Genomic DNA, 22,322 nt, shown 5'->3' with positions numbered 1-22,322 from the left:
AGCTTGGGTGACAAGAGCTAGACTTCGTCTCAAAAAATAAATAAAATAAAATAAAATAAAATAAAATAAAATAAAATAAAATAAAATAAAAAAACAAAACAGGTAGTCAGCCAGATTTGCTGATTCCTGGTCTGCTGGAAGACAGGCTGGGTTCCGAAGCCTCCTTCGCTGAGTCTCTGCAGGACCCTGTCCAAGTTGCTTCCCTGGTCTGAGTTATCCTTTCTGTAAATCGGGAGGCTGATTCCCTGCTCTAAACCACCCTTTGGGGTTGCCAAGAGGTCAGATGAGCTCATCACAGAGGGAGCCCAGAGGGAGAAAAGAGCAGGATTAAGAGTCTCTTAAGGTTCTCTGATGCAAAGCAGACTGCTTTTTCTGCCTAGGTCTGGAGACAGAAAGCCATTGACCTCAAGTCACCCAGTGCATCCATGGGTACCAGTGTCCCAGGGGCATCCCAGAGACAGGACCCACAGGCTTGGCAGCAGATCCTGGTCCTTGCCATCCCGAGGCCTCTCCCCAACCCCACCTGTGGAAAGAGAACAACAGTGAAAGAGAGACTGGAAGAATGAGTCTCTAATTGGCTGTTCCTTTGAGCCCCCGGCCAGAAGCTATTTGGGTCTGCTTTAATGACTGAGCAGCCAGTGCCCAGGGCAGGGACGTGTTGTCTGACCTTTAGCCCTCTGCTCAGTCAGGCACGTCTCTCCTTCCTGTTCCCGGGTGGGCGCATCCCACAAAGCCTGACTCAGGCTGTACCGCATCTGGGGCATGCTGTGCAGATGACTCCAGTGTCAATCACTTAGGGAAGAGGTGGGTCTTCAGAGAGCAAAGTGTAACGGAGGGCAAACCCAAGGCAACCAGGGGAGGGCCATTCTTCCCTTCCCTGTGCCTCCTGCTCTCAGAACTGGTCTTCTGAAGATAGAGGTGCGTGAGGATAATAACGATAAAATAGCAGCTATCATTTGAGATTCACCATGTGCCAGGGTCTGCTTTGAGCGCTTTACACGTATTCACTTAATCCTCACAACAACCCTATAGGCACCATTATTCTCCTATTATACAAATGACGAAACAGCGACCCAGAAAGGTTAAGATACTTGCCTGAGGTCACACGGCTAGGGAGTGGTGGAGCTTCCCGTGTTGAGGACTACAGAAGGGGATGGCTCGTTGGTCCAAAACAGGTCCATATGGAGGAGTGGGGGCTCACGTGGGGTAAGACCCAGTGAAAACTTGCCTAAACAATCAAGGGCATTTATTGGCTCACAAAATTGAGATGTTCTGAGGATTGTGCTGGCTTCAGGGCTGGCTGGGGCCTAGGCTCAAATGCTGCCCTTAGAAAGCACACACTCACTGTCTTTCAGCCCTTTCCTGAGATGGTTTCATTCTCAGGCTGATTCCTCCGCATGTGGAAGGAAAGATGGCGGCAGGCACACCGTTTGAGCAACTCCAGATGCTCCAGCAGAATTCTTTCCCACCAGTTCCCACTCAGGGATGACTCTCATTGGGCCACTATGGGCCATGTGCTCATCCCTGAGCCAATTGTGGTAGCCAGGAGGCGGGACCATGGTGATTGGCTAGGACTGGGTCATATGACCATCCTGGGAGGGTGCCCGCCCCACTTAAGGACCGGGGAAGGAGGGCGACCCCTATGGGAAGAGGAGGGAAACAGAACTGGATAGACAAGGTCAATGGATGTCTAATCTGAGGCTCTGGAGGAAACATACCTTCTTCACCCAGAGGAGCGAGAGAGAGAAGCTGGACTTGGCCTTTAGGGTCTGCAATTCATCCTTGGCCCCACCAGGGACCTCTGTGACACTTGTTGCCATGGCATGGACTGGAGCTTGGACCTGAGCCTTCTCTGCCTACCTCCCCCAGCTGACCCCTTCCCCACCCCACCTCCCTGCCTACTGACCGCCTTCGCATTCCCTGGGGGCACATGGGCCGTGTTGCCAACTGCTGGCTCCCTGCTTGGCCTATTGTTCCAGTTCCCTAGTTGCCCAGCTCCCACCTCCAGTCTGGTCTTTTCCAATCCATGCTATTCATTGGCAACACCATCCCCAGTCCAGCAGAGCCTTGGCTCAGAAACCTCCAGCCACTCCTTTGTGTCAAAAACGAAAAACAAGCTGCTTATCCCCAGGCCTGGTATTCCTCCAGTGTCCTAGGAGATTCCCTGACCCTTGCCATCAGAACGTCTGTATCCCCTAATTCCAAACTGTGGTCGGCATCGGAAAGCACTGGGGCTCACTTACCTGCCTGGGGGTTAAGTGTCAAGTTTGAGTCATTGCTGCCTAGGGCCCAGCACAGCTCAATCAATGCCTGCAAAGCTACATTTGTAGCTCCTGTGCATGAGACTGCTCCTTGATGAAGGGAGGTGGGAGAGGAAGTTAGGGCGCTCCAGTGAGATACACAGAGGAAGTTCCGCAGAATGACTGACAGACAGTGATCTAGGCGGGTGGAGACAAGGGAGGCAGGGGGAAAAGGCAGAAGCCTTAGAGAAAGGAGGGAGGGATGCCGATCCAGAGAGCGAGAGCTGGGAACAGACACGCAGAGAGGGCAGAAAGGAAGCGCGGGAACGTGTGCCAGCTCAGGCATTTTTTTTTCCCTTAAGCAAACAAGGCCTCTATGATTTGTGTTTTGTCAAGCTGAACTTTCCATATCAGGAGTTTATTTAGCTGAGCAGCCAATTCTGGTAAAAACACTGGAACATGTTAAAAAGGAACGGGTAGGAAGGAGAGTCAGACAGAACACAGGAGAGAGCATCTGCCTGTAGCCAGTCCACGCAGTGCAGCTTGGCCTAGACCCGCTGACACAATACCCCCACCCCTGCCAGCTCTCTTTAGGGGCTGGCCCAGGGCCAGGAGAGGCTGGACACAGGTGGGGAAGTCAGCTTGGGGGAAGCAGTTTGGGCCGAAAGGGTCATGGCCCTGGGAAAGGTCCAGTTCCAGCCCGACCATGTACGTCACTAGAGGCCATTAAGACAAGTCAAGCTGAGGTTGCAGTCCACCCATGCACTAACGCCCCTGAGTCCCTGCCACAATCCAGAGCCCCCTCCGAGACAGGGAAGCCGAAAACATGTCCCTGCTGGAACCCAGGGCTCGGGGTAGACAGATCAGGTGTGGCTTTTTTTTTTTTTTTTTTTTTTTTTTTTTGAGACAGTCTCACTCTGTTGCGCCCAGGCTGGAGTGCAGTGGCGTGATCTCAGCTCACTGCAACCTCCGCCTCCCAGGTTCAAGCCATTCTCCTGCCTCAACCTCCCAACTAGCTGGGATTACAGGTGCGTGCCACCACACCTGGTTAATTTTTGTAGTTTTAGTAGACACGGCGTTTCACCATGTTGCCCAGGCTGGTCTCAAACTCCTGACCTCAGGCAATCGCCTTTCTCGGCCTCCCAAAGTGCTGAGATTACAGGCGTGAGTCACCACGCCTGGCCTCAGGTGTGGCTTTCAACCTGGGGGCCTGACGGGCATGAGAGTCCTACATGGGACTGTCCTGCTGTTTCCTCACCTGCACAAGGTGGCCGACAATACCTGCACACAGAAAGGAGCAACTAGTGGGTTGCCTGGCATCCAGTTGGTGCTTGATAATGGCAGCTCTTATGACTGTGGTAGGCAACAGCTCTTGTGTGCAAGGAACTTGTGTGTCTTGTAGAATCAGGGCCACACGGCCATGCAGGAGAGGCTGGAGCAGCTAGAGAGGGATGTCACCATCGATCTGACTTTACTTACTTAAAATGTGACAAAACCACAAAGTATTCATGATTTGAAATTTTTATTTTCTGAAATGAAACCATTGTACATTGTACAAACCATATCTACTGATGGAATAAATAAGTGAAAAATTATACTGCTGTACAACACACCAAAAAAAAAAAAAGTCTTGAGAGGGGAAAAAAATTAGGTAACGGTGAAAAAAGGTCTTTATGCCTCTAACCAGGTTCTCGGCGATAATGAACATTCCAAACCATGACACTGTTTGCTCATGGGAGGTCACCACCCTAGAGGAATCGGTCCACAGCCTTCCGGGTTGTAGGTGTAAGTGCCAGCACTTTGTGGAATGTGTAGCCGCAGCTTCCCCGAATTTAAGTTTTGGGGGAAATTAGGTTTGCCCTGGGAGCCCTTGAGGCCACGGGGCCTGATGTCCATGGAAGGCTTTTGCTCGGGATTCCCCGCCCCCTGGCTCGAAGCTGAAAGGTCTTAGATTCTGTGGTGGGGGGAGGGCGAGGGGTGCAGGGTGGGTGGGGGGCAGCAGCTCAGAGGAGCGACTGCGCCAGGGAAGGAAGCACATCGGATTTTTGCAGTCTCGTCATTCTGCGTGGAAGGCCTTCTTGGCCAGCGTGGAGTGCAGGGCTGCTGGCGCTTTGCCTGGCATGGCCGTGGTGGGGCCCAGCTGGTCCCAATCGCCGGCCCATTCCTACCTTCAGGCACTTCAGAGAAATACTAGTGACAGCCTCAGTACGGTGGACGTCGTCTTAGTCCTCACCTGCGCCAACTCCCCTTGCCTGTCCAGAGAGGCTGCTGCCAACGGCAGGGCCACCTACGCCTCTCTGTTTCTGTAGATGTGTGTTTCATTCTCCTTCAGCTGTCTTGGTTGTAGCCTCTCATTTCCCAAAAAAGAAAAGGAAATAAATATCCAAATTCATCTCTCACCAAAATGGAGTTTTGCTGCAAAGAAAAATGTGACTCTAACTCTACGGGATCTGGAGGTAACGCCGCCTTGAGATGCGTGGAGAGGAACCGCATCAGGTAGGTTCTGCGCCAGGATACAGGACACAGTTCTCAACAAAACTGACTGCCTAAGGGGCAAAATTGATAAGTACAAGGATTTTTTTTTTTTTTTTAAAGACAGAAACCTTTCGGCATTGCTAACTTCAACATTAAGATTTTCAAAGTTTTTTTTTTTTTTTCCCTTATTTCAGGAGACATTTTGCATGAGGTATTTGAAATTCAGGAACATTTTGATTCTTCTTGAAGTGCAGGAAATAGACAGGATCCCTTGAAAAAAAATAAGAGCCTCACCCTCAGAAACTCTTAAAAAATGGAATCCAGCAGACACTTCCCATGATGGTCAGGAGAAAGATCCACACGTCAAAGGTGGTACCTGAATATGCACCAATTAGCCCCAAAAAACAATAAAACCCGCAACCCCCACCCCCCCGGTAACACACAACTCAAAGGGAGTCAGAACTCCAGTGCAGTAAAGAAAGCTTAGGAAAAGGTTTAAGGTCTGAGGAGTTCATATATTAATTAAGAGCAAACCAGGCCTCAGAACCAAACAATTAGGCAGTTCGTCCAAGGGGGCGTCTCCGTTCAGTGAGAGGAAGCTGTTCCAGCGCAGGTGCGGGATGGGAGGGAGGGGAGATTGTGTCTCTCCTTTCTGGAGGGTGTGCAAATCTTTCCAATTCCTCGACGTCTTGTTTGTGGCCTTCGAGGCCCAGCCATCAAGGCCCGCTCCCTGGTGGGGACAGACGGCATGTTCCGGGGATGAGACATGGTCCAGCTGTTGGCTCTGAGAGTCAGAACAGCCTGTGAATAGGAAAGCACATGGATTCTGACCGCTGCGATCCTGCCACTCTGGGGCATCGGCTGGGGCATCGGGGGAGGCAAAGGGCAGCAGGTGACTGTGGATTTGAAATCCAAGCGACGTCCTATGAGAGAAAGTTCAGCACCAGCTAATCCTGCCGCCGGCTCCCAGCCTCCCCGGCCCACTCAGTACCTTAAGGAGACAGCCTTGCAGTCAGCCAGAGAAGCCATTTCGTATTCGGAGGTCTGGGAGAAAGCAGTAATGGGGGTGGTGGTGGTGGTGGTGCGGGGGGCAATAGAGAGGAAGTGCCAGAAAATTCCAAGGGCTTTGCATGTCCATCTGGGCCATGGTGGGCTTGGAGACGCCCAGTCCTGAACGCCCCAAGGAGGGGACAGCACAGTGAGTGCCCAGCCTGATCCAAGGAGCCGAGCTCTTGGGGACTATGCCCCAACACCTGCGTGTCCTTGGGCCCTGGTGCCTGGTACTTGGGGCATGCCTAAGGTCCCCCTGCACCTGCAAACCAGGTGGGCTAAGGAGCTCCTCCGCTCCACCCTGCCTGCTCCGATGAAGTCCTGGGGCAGGGAGGAGAGCGGTGAGTAGGGTGGCAGCTGCCGCCCGAACCAAACCAAGAGGGCACTTTGCAGAGGGGGATGCAAGAACCACCAGGATACATGCCAGAGGTCACCTCAAGGGCACAAGGCACAAAAAAAGAAAGCGGAAGGAATCGGTTGAACAGTGAAAAGCCCCGCCGAAAAGCGTTCCTGATCGGTACCACCCTCCAATAGCTTATATCGTTACATAGAGAAGTGGGGAAAAAAATACAGCAGCAACACAAATGGAATCCTGGCTTCCGAGACAGTGTGCAGACACTCCTGAGCTGTCAGCCCCACCTGCCTCCCCAAGGACAGTCCCTTAAAGGTTTGAGTGTTTTGCTTCACAGCAGAGTTCTTCAGTGTCTGAGAAGTGACGCCGTTCTGGGTCTTCTTGGATTTGCACTTGGTAAACTTGAAACGTTAGTAGTTCTGTTCGCACCCAAGAGGAATCGCTGGGGCAAAGTTGCTCTAGAATTAATTGCTGATGTACCTTCCATGGAACATGGATCGGAGGCTTTAAAGCATCGTCTACATCTCTTCGGAGTTTTGTTGAGAGGCCTCCAGTTTCATCTTTTTAGAGGGTGGCACTCCTTCCAAATCCTTGGGGAGAGAAGTAAAGGGGAACACAGGTTAATAGGCCAGGAGGGCAAGTTAGGCTGGGCGTGAGGCCAAAGGTCGGCCCAGGAAGGAACTGAGGGAGGGCGGCTTTGTGGTTCCGGACCCGAGGCCCAAGCGTGGACTCCAGAGAGTTCGAGGACCTATGGAGACCCTCACACCCGAACTCTTCCTGGAGCTATAGAGCACGGTGTCCCCTGGCCCCTGCCTGGCCCTATCACATGCCAATGGCCAGTAACTCAGGAGGTTTCCTACACTGCTGCCTTGGACCCTAGGCTCTCCCCACTCATTCAGACTGGACCAGGAGTTGCTATTATCAATCTTCCCATCTGTGATTAATTGTTAGGGTGATTACTTGTGATTATTGTTTCAAGTTCACCTTTCCAAGTTATTTTTTTTATTGTTGGGACTGAGTCTCACTCTGTCACCAGGCTGGAGTGTAGTGGCGCAATCTCGGCTCACTGCAACCTCCGCCTCCCGGGTTCAAATGATTCTCCTGCCTCCCAAGTAGCTGGGATTACAGGCATGCGCCACCACGCAAGGCTAATTTTTGTATTTTTAGTAGAGACGGGGTTTCACCATGCTGGCCAGACTAGTCTCAAACTCCTGACCTCAGGTCATGTGCCCACCTCAGTCTCCCAGAGTGCTGGGATTACAGGTGCGCACCACCACGCCTGGCTAATTTTTTATATTTTTGGTAGAGACAGGGTTTCACCATGTCTCCATGTTTCACCATGTTGGCCAGGCTGGTCTCAAACTCCTGACCTCAGGTGATCCGCCCGCCTCAGCCTCCCTGAGTGCTGGGATTACAGGCGTGAGCCACTGCGCCAGCTTTTACAAGTTATTTTTACAATTTTTTTTAGAGATAGAGTCTTGCTTTGTTGCTCAGGCTGGGGTGTAGTGGTCATCATAGCTCACTGCAGCCTCGACTTCCTGGGCTCAAAGGATCCTCCTGCCTCAGCCTCCTGAGTAGCTGGGACTACATGCATATGCCATCATGCCCAGCTAATTTCTTTTTTTTTTTTTTTGAGACGGAGTCTGGCTCTGTCACCCAGGCTGGAGTGCAGTGGCCAGATCTCGGCTCACTGCAAGCTCCGCCTCCTGGGTTTACGCCATTCTCCTGCCTCAGCCTCCCGAGTAGCTGGGACTACAGGCGCCCGCCACCTCGCCCGGCTAGTTTTTTTTTTTGGTTTTTTTTTTTTTTGGTTTTTTTTTTTGGTTTTTTTTTTTTGAGACGGAGTCTCGCTCTGTCTCCCAGGCTGGGGTGCAGTGGCCGGATCTCAGCTCACTGCAAGCTCCGCCTCCCAGGTTTACACCATTCTCCTGCCTCAGCCTCCCGAGTAGCTGGGACTACAGGCGTCCGCCACCTCGCCCGGCTAGTTTTTTGTATTTTTTTAGTAGAGACGGGGTTTCACCGTGTTAGCCAGGATGGTCTCGATCTCCTGACCTTGTGATCCGCCCGTCTCGGCCTCCCAAAGTGCTGGGATTACAGGCTTGAGCCACCGTGCCCGGCCGCTAATTTCTTTTAAAAAGTTTTTTGTAGAGATGAGGTCTTGCTATGCTGCCCAGGCTGGTCTCGAACTCCCAGGCTCGAGTGATCCTCCTGCCTCAGCCTCCCAAACTGGTCGGATTACAGGTGTGAGCCATGATGCCTGGCAATCTCTCCAAGTTCTAAGGCCATCTCCCAGAGGCCCAGACCAACTTTGCCATGTAGACTCCTGCTCCTCCGGGGCTGGGCACAGTGCCTGGTCTGAGCTGGACTCTCAGCATTTGTTGGGTATACATATATGTGTGTGTGTTATTCTGGGGGAAAGGGTCTGTAGTTGTCACGGAATTCCCAAGAAACCCAGGACCCCAGAAAAGGTTTAACACTCACTCATCCATCACACAATTGTCTTGGGCATCTCAAACCTAACCTGTCACCTGAGACCAAACTCCAGACTGCAGCTGTCCTAACTGGTGCTCCCCATCAGCCTGGGAGAAAGCCCCAGGCCGGGATAGCCCCCTGAAGCCCCATCTCCGCCTGCACACCTCCCCCTCACCTCTGGCCTTGCTGATGGAGTGCCTTCCTTGCGGCCAGGAACATGGCCCCAGCAACCTTCCTCCGATAGAAACCACACACAAAATACAAAGCATTCCGCAACTTTCCTACTGACTTCTGAACAAACGCAGTTCCTCACCAGGACTGAGAAGGCCCTAGTGACCAGCCTGGTGCCCACTTCCTCCCTCATCAGGCTATTCTCTTCCTCACCCATGAGGTTCTGGCCTCCCCGGCCACCCTGGCCTCTCTTTCATTCTTCAAGCTGGCTCCTGTCTTAAGGTCTGTGCACCTTGGTCTGCCCCTGCCTGGAGAGCCCGCCGTCCTAGCCTGGGCCCCCTTCATGTCCGGCTCACAGCCAGCCCCTCCCTGCTGACACCAGCCACAACACCCTCTACCCATGGCCTGTTCTGCTGCTGCTGCTGCTTTTTTTTTTGACATGGAGTCTCGCTCTGTCGCCCAGGCTGGAGTGCAGCGGCCGGATCTCAGCTCACTGCAAGCTCCGCCTCCTGGGTTTACGCCATTCTCCTGCCTCAGCCTCCTGAGTAGCTGCGACTACAGGCGCCCCCCATCACGCCAGGCTGATTTTTTGTATTTTTAGTAGAGACGGGGTTTCACCGCGTTAGCCAGGATGGTCACTATCTCCTGACCTCGCAATCCACCCGCCTTGGCCTCTCAAAGAGCTGGGATTACTGGCGTGAGCCGCCGCGCCCAGCCTTTGTTTTTGTTTAGGATCTCACTCTATTGCCCAGGCCGGAGTGCAGTGGCTCAATCATGGTTCACTACAGCCTCAACTTCCTGGGCTTGTGATCCTCCCACCTCAGCCTCCTGAGTAGCTGGGACTACAGGCACCCGCCACCATGCTGGGCTGATTTTTTGTATTTTTAGTAGAGACGGGGTTTCACCATGTTAGCCAGGATGGTCTCGATCTCCTGACCTCGCAATCCACCCGCCTCGGCCTCCCAAAGAGCTGGGATTACCGGCGTGAGCCGCCGCGCCCGGCCAGCCTGTTCTGCTTCTTCACATCACCCTGTTTCTCTCTCACGGGACTTAGTGGGACTCCGTGACCTGCTTATATCTGCTTATGCTGGGCCCATTGTCAGCCTCACCGTGGCAGGGAGGGACTAGGTATAGCCCCTGGTCCATGGTGGGTTCTCAGAGATCAATGTTGCAGAGAGGCCTCAAGTAGGACGTGTGATGGACTTGCAGAGATGGTGACATGAGCCCCTTCTGGGGAACCCTGGGAGCAGGGATCGCAGGGAGTCAGGAAGGCTGCCTTGCTGTCCTCTCTGTCCTTTTTTGTTTTTTTGTTTTTTTGAGACAGGGTCTTGTTGTCACCCAGGCTGGAGTGCAGTTGTATGATCAGAGCTCACTGCAGCCTTGAACTCTCAGGCTCAAGTGATCCTCCCGCCTCAGCCTCCAGAGTAGCTGGGACTATAGGTGCGCACCACCCACGCCTGGTTAATTTTGTTTTTCTTTTTTTGGAGAGACGGGGGTCTTGCTATGTTGCGCATGCTGGTCTTGAACTCCTGGCCTCAAGTGATCCACCTGCCTCAGCCTCCCAAAGTGCTGGGCTTACAAATGTGAGCCACTGCACCCTGCCAAAAATGTGTCGCTTGAAATGTCAGGCTGTCTGCTTTACTGGAGTATATCCCCATGTCACTCACGCCTAGCTCCATGGACAGTATGTGTGTCAGTGTGCCTGTGACAATGGTGGAAGAGGCCCAATTTTAGGTCTGGGTCTCCTGGAAGCAAGAGTGGGGGTAGTGGGGGCGATGTGAGAATGGGGGACTCCTGGTATTTCCAGGTACTGCCGGGGGAACACTGCATACTCTCAGGGTATGGATCAAAGTTTCAAGCTGAGCTTTTCTTCTCTGAGCTCAAGAGGCCCAGAGATCCCAGCCAACAACCTTGGTCTTAGTATAAATCACCAGGCTTTGGTTTCTACTGTTTTTAACCAGATGGGCTCATGCTACGCCTGCTGGATCTGCAGCTTGCTTTTCTCACTGCACACTGCAGGAATGTTTATCAGAACCTGGAAGGCCCAACCATACTCTTCGAAACGGCTGAACCCTAGTCTGTCTCAGACAAGACTCGATTTCCCTAAGCAGCCCCTTTGTGCTAGGGCATGTGGAGGGGGTTCCACAGGGTGAGTTCCTGGAACAGGAGCTGCCGATCAAAGGGTTTAAAGATTTTGAAGTTGCTGGGCGTGGTGGCTGACGCCTGTAATCCCAGCACTTTGGGAGGCTGAGGGGGTGGATCATTTGAGGTCAGGAATTTGAGACCAGCCTGGCCAACATGGTGAAACCCATCTCTACTAAAAATACAAAATCAGCTGGGCATAGTGGTAGGCACCTGTAATCCCAGCTACTTGGGAGGCTGAGGCAGGAGAATTGCTTGAACCCAGGAGGTGGAGGTCAGAGTGAGCTGAGATCATGCCACTGCATTCCAGCCTGGGTGACAGAGTGAGACTCTGTCTCGAAGGAAAAAAAAAAAAGAGTCTAGATTTACAGTGAAAAATCCTAATAGTGGTCATGGCCAATAACAGTTCTGCATCTTGTGTCTACTCCATGCTAAGTTTTACCTACGTTCTCCCATTGAATCCTCACGGTGGCCCTAAGACAGTTCTGTGATCCCATTTTGGGAGCTGGGATTAAAACTTGGGCCCGACTCTGGGAGGTTTGCTCCTAACCACCAAGCCCCACTGCACCTGTGCTGAGTCACTCAGACCAGATTCCAACACAGAGTGATGCCCTGGAGAGGGGCCCACGCAGTGCAAGCGGGGTCAGCGGCACCACTCCACAGGAGGCCCCACCACTTAGGTTTCTGAAGTCTTGTCTTCCCAGCTCTAAAGCTCACCTATCTGCGGATCACTGAGATGAGGCAATGCTTTTGTGAACCCGAACAGACAAAACTCGGCAGCTGAGGCTGGCTTCAAGTCCCTTCATCCTCCTCCGACCCAGAGGCTCCTTGAGGGCAGAGGCCACAAGTCTCATTATCCCTTGGCCCCAGAGCCCAAGGCAGAGCCCAGGACTGTGTTCATGGACATCGCCTGATGGACAAATGACAGTTCCAATGGTCCAACGACAAAACAACAAAACACAGTGACAAAACACCTTTCAACGTACCCCCAACAACCCAATGGGCTCCCGGCCGATCTGGCTGCCCCTCTGAGACCTCGAGCGAGGTACCTGAGAGATTGCAGACGACTCTGCGGCCAGACCCGAGTCTCCAGACGGCTGCCGATCTACTTTCTCTGAGCTGTTCATCGAATGTTCCATCGAGGACTGTGAGTTCTGCTCATCAGAAGCGTCTGAGGGAAGAGCAAGAGGACAGGAGCTATTTTCAGACACGTGAGAGGCGGGGCCGGATGGGCCAAATACTAAAAATACTTTGAATCGGGTAGTTTTGGGGCCAGGGGTCTTTGAAGGCTACAATGAGCTGGAGGGCTGGAGGGCTGGAGGACTGGGGAATCTCCTGTGGATTTTTCAGTGGCGCTGTTTCCAGCAGCCAGGCCACACACGGACCCTGGAGTCTGCAACCCTCTCCTGCACACTTAGCTGCTGAGGGCCCTGGGAGGCGACGGGAGGAGGCTGCAGTCTCCGTGCTGCATGCACCCAGCACCCCCTGGCGGCCGCAGTGCGCACTAACAATCATGGCTGTCAATTCCTCTCTCCCGCAGCCAAGGTGGCTTCGTCGTCCTCCTTTAAAGAGCCTGCCCTCTCCCCCTGGGGAACATCAGAGGTAACTAACCTTTTGTAAACATTTCTCTTAATAATATGGGTATTTGGCCAGGTACGGTGGCTCACGCCTGTAATCCCACACTTTGGGAGGCTGAGGTGGGCGGATCAGGAGGTCAGGCGATGGAGACCATCCTGGCTAACACGGTGAAACTCCATCTCTACTAAAGATACAAAAAATTAGCCGGGCGTGGTGGCGGCGGGTGCCTGTAGTCCCAGCTACTCGGGAGGCTGAGGCAGGAGAATGGCGAGGACCCGGGAGGCGGAGATTGCAGTGAGCCGAGATCGCGCCACTGCACTCCAGCCTGGGGGACCGAGCGAGACTCTGTCTCAAAATAACAACAACAACAACAACAATAATAATAATAATAATAATACGGGTATTTTTCCGATTGCCAGAGCAATGACTGATCATTGCAGGAAACAGAAAATACAGAAAAAAAAATAAAGTTAAAAATCACCTGTCACCACCCAGGGACCACCCCACTAATGCTTTAGAGGATTAATGCCCATCTTTACAGTTTTCCCTCGCTCCATTGCATACAAATTTTCTCCTCTTCCCAAATGGGGGTCACATGGTATTTCGGAGGAGTTCTTCACGTCTTTAAAGATTCTTTAAATATCAGAGCTTACAAGATGGCTGCACACCATTCCATCAAGCAATCACCTGTAGAATGAACCCAGTTATTTGGGTGATTTCTCATGCCTCAGTCTTCCTGCTGCTCCACCCCAAGTTTTTTTAGCAGAAGGTGCAGGCTGGATGGGGCGGGGGGTGGGTGCAGCTTGGGACGAGGCAGTGGCCGCAGTGGTTTTTCCTAAAGCTTACTGGACACAGAGCCTGACACTCGTGAAGGGGCAGCAAAAATCCTACCCAAGGCCCGACACCATGGTACCCTGATGTTGAAAAGCATGCTAAACTAATCCTAGAGAATGCCTGTGCAACCAAGACTTCTTTACTGGGGTTTCTGAGGCAGAGGAATAACAAAGGGGAAAATAACCCACACTTCAGCTTAAAAGCCAGCAGGCAAGATGGGAAGAAGAAGATAGTACAGGACCCGGGGCACGGAGGATGGGGGAACGGAACAGCAAGACCCTCCTTCCCAGGGAGGCTGAGCAGGGTTGACACTGTTACTCCTCAGACTAGGAGCCCTGGCCAGGCGCGGTGGATCACGCATGTAATCCCACCATTTTGGGAGGCCAAGGCAGGCAGATCACTGGAGGTCAGAAGTTCAAGACCAGCCTGGCCAACATGGTGAAACCCCGTCTCTACTAAAAATACAAAAATTAGCCAGGCATGGTGGTGCATGCCTGTAATCCCAGTTACTCAGAGGCTGGGGCAGGAGAATCGCTTGAACCTGGGAGGTGGAGGTTGCAGTGAACTGAGATCACGCCACTGCACTCCAGCCTGGGTGACAGAGTAAGACTGTCTCAAAAAACGACGACGACAACAACAACAACAGCAAAAACAGGTTGGGCGCGGTGGTTCACACCTGTAATCCCAGCACTTTGGGAGGCTGAGGTGGGCGGATCACCTGAGGTCAGGAGTTTGAGACCAGCCTGGCCAACATGGCAAAACCCCCTCTCTACTGAAAAAATACAAAAATTAGCCAGATGTGGTGGCACGTGCCTGTAGTCCCAGCTACTTGGGAGGCCAAGGCAGGAGAATCCCATAAACCCAGGAGGCAGAGGTTGCAGTGAGATAAGATCATGCCACTGCATTCCAGCCTGGGTGACAGAGTGAGACTCTGTCTCCAAAACAAAACAAAACACGAAACACAAAAAACAAAACAACAACAACAAAAAAAGAAAGAAAATATCATGCTGAGTGAGAAGAAGTCAGACACAAAAGGCCAGAGAGTATATGATTCCATTTATATGAAAAGTCCAGAATAGACGAACCCATGAAGACAGAAAGTTTCGTGGTTGCCTGGGGTGGGGACCCACCGTCGCGGGGGAAGGGAGAAGTGGGGAATGATTGCTGCTGGGTGCAAGATTTCTTTTTGGGGTGATTAAAACATTTTGGAACCAGAGAGAAGTGGTGGTTGCACAACCTTGTGAGTGTACTGTCAGTGAATTATTCACTTAACATGGTTAATTTTATGTGAATTTCATCTCAATAAAAAGAAAAATCAGCCAGGTGTAGTGGCTCACACTTGTAATCCCAACACTTTGGAAGACCAAGGTGGGAAGATCGCTTGAGCTCAGGAGTTTGTGACTAGCCTGGGAAATATAGTGAAATCTCATCTCGAGTTTATTTATTTATTTTTTAAAAGAGAGGGGCCAGGCCAGGCATGGTGGCCCACGCCTGTAATCCCAGTACCTTGGGAGACCAAGGCAGGCAGATCACTTGAGGTCAGGAGTTCGAGACCAGCCTGGCCAACATGGTGAAACCCTGCCTCTACTAAAAATACAAAAAGTAGCTGGGTGTGGTGGCGGGTGCCTGTAATCTCAACTACTCGGGTGGCTGAGGCAGGAGAATCACTTGAACCCAGGAGGCAGAGGTTGCAGTGAGCCGAAAATCGCACCACTGCACTCCAGCCTGGGTGACAGAGTGAGACTTTGTCTCAAAAAAAAAAAAAAAAAAGAGAGAGAGAAATCATGTTAATGTTACACTCTATTTCATATTACATGTTTGCTTTAACATAAACATTAAGTTTTTACCGACCTAGAAAAGTTGCCCATCTGTGGCTTTGCATCTCTGACCACAGCTCCTTTTCTGCCTGGCACAGCAGGCTCTGCAGAGTGGTGGGGGAGGTGGGTGCCCCAGATGTAGGCTTAGAAATCATGAAAGTGGCCAGTTGCCGAGAGACTCACGCTGACCCATGCTGGGCAGAGAGGTGCCCGGCAGAGGCCTCCCCTGAGAGCCAGACCCCAGAGCTTGGTGAGAACCGGCCTTGGAACCCACAGAGCATTTAGGAGCTCAGGGCAGCAGCCGGTTCTCTGGGAGCCGCGGTGCTGGAACTCACCCAGGGAAAATTATTTTCCTGGGGTCTAAATTTAGGCCAGGGAGCTTGGACAGGAATTATGTCATTCCCTGAACTCACATAGCAGTAAACAAGTTCAAAGCAAGGTCAACAGCTGGTGGCCAACCTGCCCCATCCTGGCAGAGAGCACGCACCCACCTGGGAAGGCCACACGGGTCTGTCCTTGTGTCCTTCCCACGGGCAGCTCGGGCAGTGGGCAGGTGGAGCCTGGCTGAGCAGTGCAGGGCAGCTGTGCAGGCCCGGGGGCCTAGGGTGGCCAGAGAGGGCCCTGGTGTGGCTCCCACCTGGGTCCCACCAATTTAGCATCTGGTGGTGGTAGCGAGAAAGTAGCAACTAACTGGACACACTAACTCAAAACAGAATTCCTGCTGCGGAGCTCAAATCTGGCTTCTAGAGCAAAGGAGACACACACCTCCAACATGGGAGAAACAAGGCCATGGCCAGAAAAAAACAGGACGGGAAAGAAGGAGGAACACAGCTGCAGATGAAGCCCACGTCTGTCCTTGGGACCCCCGCAATCGCTCCCCCAACAGAAGGGCAGACAAGGCAACCCCGCAGCTACCAGACCCTCCTCCTAAGCCCCAGCTCCGGGCTGAGCACTTTGCTGGCGTTCTCGCCCTCTTCACTCCCGGCGAGGGAGGCAGCTCCTGCTCATCCATTTTATTTTATTTTGAGACAGGGTCTCGCTCTGTCGCCCATGCTGGAATGAGCACCATCATGGCTCACTGCAGCCTCCACCTCCCAGGCTCAAGGGATACTCCCATCTCAGCCTCCCGAGCGGCTGGTTGTCCCATTTTACAAACAAGGAAGTAGGAGGGTGTGTGGGGGTGATGTTGCCTGCCCAAGGCCATACAGCTGGTGAGTGTCCACCTGGATGTGACCACAGCCCCCATCTCTCCCAGCGCTATGGCAAAGCCGCTAGGGCACTGGCTCTCAGCAGGGGTGACTCCCCCCGCCCCGGGGACATTGGTTAACAACTGGAAACATTTTGGCGGCGGCCAGGGAGGCTGCTCAATGTCCCACAATGCACAGGATGGCCCCCCACAATAAAGACGGATCCAAGACTGGACGCGGTGGCTCACGCCTGTAATTCCAACACTTCGGGAGGCTGAGGTGGGCGGATCACCTGGGGTCAGGAGTTTGAGACCAGCCTGGGCAACATGGTAAAACCCTGTCTCCGCTAAAAATACAAAAATTAGCCAGGTGTGATGGCAAACGCACGCCTATAGTCCCAGCTACTCAGAAGGCTGAGACAGGAGAATCGCTTGAACCTGGGAGGCGGAGGTTGCAGCGAGCCCTGCAGACTGCGTCACTGCACTCCAGCCTGGGTGACAGAGCAAGACTCCGTCTCAAAAAAAGAAAAAAAAGAAAAAACAAGAATGATTTGGCCCCAAATGCCAGGGTTGCCAAGCCTGAGAGCCCCTGCGCTAGTGGCGTCATTCTACCCACGACTTCTCGGGAGGAAAGCCAGGCAGAACCTGTGACATTCTGGACGTTCTGAGTGCATGCAGCCTCTGCCTAAACGGTTCCACTTCCAGGGACGCAGCCTGCAGAGCCACCTGCACCTGGGCAAAGATGCAGAGAGATGAGGGTACCAGACTCCCCGCAGGACTGCATGCGCAAAACAAAAGCCTAAGTGACCATCACTAAGGGACTATTCAAATAAATTATGGCACAGTCACAGACTTGACGGGAACCATTATAGTTGATACGGAGAATGGCATGAACCTGCAATCTCTGCCTTCTGGGTTCAAGCTATTCTCCTGTCTCAGCCTCCCAAGAAACTGGGATTACAAGTGAGCACCACCACACCGGGCTATGTTTTGTATTTTTAGTAGAAATGGGGTCTTACCATGTTGGCCAGGCTGGTCTCAAACTCCCGACCTCAGGTGATCCACCCACCTCAGCCTCCCAAAGTGCTGGGAACACAAGCGTGAGCCACCGTGCCCAGCCGCCAGCATATATGAAGAGCCAGTTGCTCACCCCATTGAGTGAGGGAGGCTTCCAAATTCCTGTTATTTCCAGCTTTCCTTCCCAACACTCCCTATTTTGAGCTCTGTGGTCTTGCCACACCACAGTTTCTTACTTTCTTCTTCTTTTTTTTTTTTTTTAAGACTGGGTCGTGCTCTGTCATCCAGGCTGGAGTGCAGTGGGACAATCATGCTCACTGCAACCTCCACCTCCTGGGCTCAAGCAATCCTCCCACCTTAGCTTTCTGAGCAGCTGGGACTATAGGCGCATGCCCCCACACCCCACTATATATTTTATATATATATATATAAAAAAGACGTTTCACTCTTGTTGCCCAGGCTGGAGTGCAGTGGCGTGATCTTGGCTCACTGCAACCTCCACCTCCTGGGTTCAAGTGATTCTCCTGCCTCAGCCTCCCGAGTAGCTGGGATTATAGGCACTTGCCCCCACACCCAGCTAATTTTTTATATTTTTAGTAGAGACGGGGTTTCGCCTTGTTGGGCAGGCTGGTCTCGAACTCCTGACCTCAGGTGATCCACCCACCTCAGCCTCCCAAAGTGCTGGGATTACAGGTGTGAGCCACTTCCCCCTGCCTAATTTTTGTATTCTTTTGTAGAGATGGGATTTCACCATGTTGCCCAGGCTGGTCTCAAACTCCTGGGCTCAAGTGATCCTTTCCTCAGCCTCCCAAGTAGCTGGGACCACAGGCATGTACCACCACGTCCAGCTAATTGTTTAATTTTTTGTAGAGACAGGGTTTCACCATGTTGCTCAGGCTGGTCTCGAACTCCTGAGCTCAAGCGATTCACCCACCTCGACCTCCCAAAGTGCTGGGATTACAGGCATGAGCCACGTGCCCAGCCAGCCTGCCTCCTTTCTAATACCAGGTCAAGACAGCAATTCAATTCCTCCAGCAAGCCTTTCTGGTGGCCCTCCAAATCCCTTTTTTACTGTGTCCATCACAGCAGTGACTATGAACTCAAAAGCCCCATCAGGGGCCAGGCAATACCACGAATGAGTCAAGTGGGCTGTTTGATTCAGACATAGATAAGCTTCACAAATAAAATGTTAAGAAATACTCTCTTCAAATATGCACTTTCCCAGTTTTCCTAAAAAGAAAAAATAGCCTTCTCAGGCTAGGCGTGGTGGCTCACACCTATAATCCCAGTACTTTGGGAGGCCGAGGCAGGCGGATCACCTGAGGTCGGGAGTTCGAGACCAGCCTGACCAACATGGAGAAACCGCATCTCTACTAAAAATACAAAATTAGTTGGGCACGGTGGCGCATGCCTGTAATCCCAGCTACTCAAGAGGTTGAGGCAGGAGAATCGCTTGAACATAGGAGGTGGCGGTTGTGGTGAACCGAGATTGCACCATTGCACTCCAGCCTGGGCAACAAGAACGAAACTCCATCTAAAAAAAAAAAAAAAAAGCCTCTCCAGTCTTTTTCTTTTTTCTTTTCCACTTTCTACCTCCACTTTTGATAGAGAAATATCTTCAAGAAACATCTTGGCTGGGTGTGGTGGCCCACATCTGTAATCCCAGCACTTTGGGAGGCCAAAGTGGGAGGATCACTGGAGCCCAGAAGTTCAAGACCAGCCCGGGCAACATAGCAACACCCCATCTGGACAAAAAAACTATAAAAATTACCAGGGCATGGTGGTGCATGTCTGTAGTCCCAGTTACTTGGGAGACTGAGGCAGGAGGATCACCTGAGCCCAAAAGTTCAAGGCTGCAATGAGTTGAGATTGTACCACTGCACTCCAGCCTGGGCAATAGAGTAACACCCCATTTCAAACAAACAAAAACCAAGAAATAGGCCAGGCGCGGTGGTTCACATCTGTAATCCCAGCACTTTGGAAGGCCGAGGCGGGTGGATCACGAGGTCAGGAGATTTGAGACTAGCCTGGCCAACATGGTGAAACCCCATCTCTACTAAAAGTAGAAAAATTAGCCAGGCGTGGTGGTGGACACCTGTAATCCCAGCTACTCAGGAGGCTGAGGCAGGAGAATTGCTTGAAGCTGGGAGGCGGAGGTTGCAGTGAGCCGAGATCGCACCACTGCATTCCAGCCTGGGTGACAAAGCAAGACACTGTCTGAGGAAAAAAAAAAAAAAAAAAAAAACAAGAAATATCTTAATTTTCTTTTTAAAATCTACAATAAGAAAAACAAGAGTGGCCACCTGGTAATACAGGGCAAGCGCCCTTTGGCCTTGGTTTGGAGAGACAATAGGAAGAGTCTCTTCTGCTTCGGCTGGTAACTGCCCCAGGGAAAAGCAGGCCCGATATTGTCAAAGCTGATTTTTCAAAAGAAGCTAGAAATCAATCCTGTTTTAAGCTCAAGTTTTAAATTTTGACATCACATTCAAATTTTAAAAATGATACCACGGGGTTCTATACGGCCAGACCCTCACACCACGGGCTGGTTGGAGTCTGTCTGCAGCGTCTGTAGGCAACTCTGCCAGTGAGTCCTTGGTGCCAGTGTCTGTCTTCCCCGCTGACCTATGGCTTCTTGGGGTGCAGGAGGCGGAGTGCAGCTGTGACTGGGACCCTGGCACCAGCCCGGAGCCTCCTCGCACAGGTGTGCGGATCAGCTGTGCAGCAGGCGACGGCCTTTCTCCTAGAACCACACTGGCTGCTCCCAGGACACACACGCGCTGAGTCCTGGGGTGGCCCCGGCTGCAGGCTGGTCACATCTGCCACTCCACATTCCATGCTCGCCAGCTCCTCGTGGGTGTGCAAGGCGCTCCAGACCTGGCCTGCCCTCCGTAGACCCGCTCAGCCACTGCCTCTCCCTCCAGGTGCCCAAAGTGACCCTTGGGTCCACACGCCCCCTGTGTACTGCCCAACACAGGCTCTCCCCCACCTTCAGACTATACCTCCATGTTAGACCATCCGGACTGCTGCTCCTTTTCTTAGATGCAATCACGCTATTTGTAATCCTGCAAGAGAATGTCTTTTTTTCTTTTTTTTTTTTCTAGCAAGGTCTCACCCTGTTACCCAGGCTGGAGTGGTACAATCATGACTCACTGCAGCCTCAACCTCTCAGGCTCAGTCGATCCTCCTGGGAAGACAGGCGCGTGCCACCATGCCGGGCTCATTTTTATATTTTTTGTGGAGATGGGGTTTTGTCTTCTTGCCTAGGGTGGTCTCGAACTCCTGGGCTCAAAAGATCCTCCTGCCTCGGCCTCCCAAAGTGCTGAGATTGTAAGTATAAGCACATACTGTGCCCAGCCCAGAATGTCTTTATTTTTGAAAGACACGTGCTGACAACATGCTTAGGGATGAAATGTCCTGAGATCTGTGACTTACTTTCAAATGGTCCCAGAAAAAATACAGACAAAGCAAAAAAACCCCAAAAGCCAACGACTGCCAAGTGCAGCAGGTGGAGGCACAGGACAGTATTATGCTGTTCTTTCAATTTTTCTGTGGAGACTCAAACACACACACACACAATCACACACACACAATCACCCCATCATCTGTTCTTAATCCTTCAGATCGTGTCACCCAAGCCCCCAGTGGCTCCCGTCTTACCATGAAAACCCAGGCAGTGGCCTTACGAGCCCCCCACACCTGAGGCGCCGCCTCCTATCTGACCCCATCTTATTTATTTATTTATTTATTTATTTTAATTTTCTGAGACACAGTCTCACTCTGTCGCCCAGGCTGGAGTGCAATGGCACAATCTCGGCTCACTGCAGCCTCCACCTCCCAGGTTCAAGTGATTCTCCTGCCTCAGCCTCCTGAGTAGCTGGGATTACAACACGCACACGCCACCACGCTCCGCTAATTTTTGTATTTTTAGTAGAGACGGGGTTTCACTATGTTGGCCAGGCTGGTCTAGAACTCCTGACCTCAAGTGATCCGCCTGCCTTGGCCTCCCAAAGTGCTGGGATTACAGGTGTGAGCCACTGCACCCAGTCCCCGTCTTATTTTCCAGCTCCTCACTCACTCTTCCCTCTGCCCACACTGCTCTCCTCCCAGATCCCCATACGGCTTGCTCACTCACCTAGTTTGAGCCTCGTCTTGTTCAAAGGCTGCCCCTGACCACCCCATTTAAAATTGCAACTCCCCTGGTCATTCAGCAAGACCCCCCACCCCCATCCCTTTCCTACTTTATAATTCTCCACCACACTTATCTCCCTAATACTAGGTTGTCTGATTTTTAAATATATTTAAACATTTTTATTAATATAATTATATTTTGAGCCAGGGTCTCACTCTGTCACCCAGGCTGGAGTTCAATTGTGTGATCACGGCTCACTGCAGCCTCCAACTCCTGGGCTCAAGCGATACTCCCACCTCAGCCTCCTGAGTAGCTGGGACCACAGATAGGCACATGCCACCATGCCCGGCTCATTTTAATACATTTTTTTGTAGAGACAGGATCTTGCTATGCTGCCCAGACTGGTCTCAAACTCTTGGCCTCAAGTGATCCTCCTGCTTCAGCCTTCCAAAGCATTAGGATTACAGGTGTGAGCCACCATGCCTGGCTGATTGTTTGATTTTTATTTATTTACTTATTTTTGAGACAGGGTCTTATTGACACAGGCTGGAGTGCAGAGGCATGATCACGGCTCACTGTAGCCTTGACCTCCTGTGCTCAAGTGATCCTCTGACCTCAGCCTCCTGAGTAGCTGGGATCACAGGTGTGTGCCACCACACTTGGCTAATTTTTTTTTTTGGTAGAGATGAGGTCTTGCTATGTTGCCCAGGCTGGTCTTGAACTCCTGGGCTCAAGCAGTCCTCACACCTTGGCCTCCTAAAGTGCAGGGATTACAGGCATGAGCCACTGCACCTGGCCTGTCTGATTTTTTTAATTCCCCCATGAGACCATGTACTCCAGGTGTCACCTCTCTCTACTG

General features: G+C 52.0%; 1 protein-coding gene across 2 annotated transcripts in view; it reads right to left on the bottom strand.

Moving 5' to 3' along the window:
• Window positions 1-3,745: 3,745 nt before the first annotated feature.
• BCL7A (BAF chromatin remodeling complex subunit BCL7A) overlaps window positions 3,746-22,322 on the bottom strand; it is a 40,528-nt gene continuing 21,951 nt past the window's right edge. The window contains exons 5-6 of one of the 2 annotated variants that reach the window (XM_008005016.3): window positions 11,889-12,073; window positions 3,746-6,707 (exon numbers count right to left, since the gene is read on the bottom strand). In XM_008005016.3, the coding sequence (XP_008003207.1) occupies window positions 6,636-6,707; window positions 11,889-12,073 (257 nt within the window). In that variant the 3' untranslated portion in view covers window positions 3,746-6,635. The remainder of the gene's footprint in view (window positions 6,708-11,888; window positions 12,074-22,322) is intronic. The other variant, XM_008005017.3, reaches the window with a different exon arrangement.

This window comes from Chlorocebus sabaeus, chromosome 11, assembly GCF_047675955.1.
Source record: "Chlorocebus sabaeus isolate Y175 chromosome 11, mChlSab1.0.hap1, whole genome shotgun sequence".
Classification (NCBI taxonomy): domain Eukaryota; kingdom Metazoa; phylum Chordata; class Mammalia; order Primates; family Cercopithecidae; genus Chlorocebus; species Chlorocebus sabaeus.
Note: the sequence above shows the minus strand (reverse complement) of the source record. Positions and strands in the feature narration are given on the sequence as shown.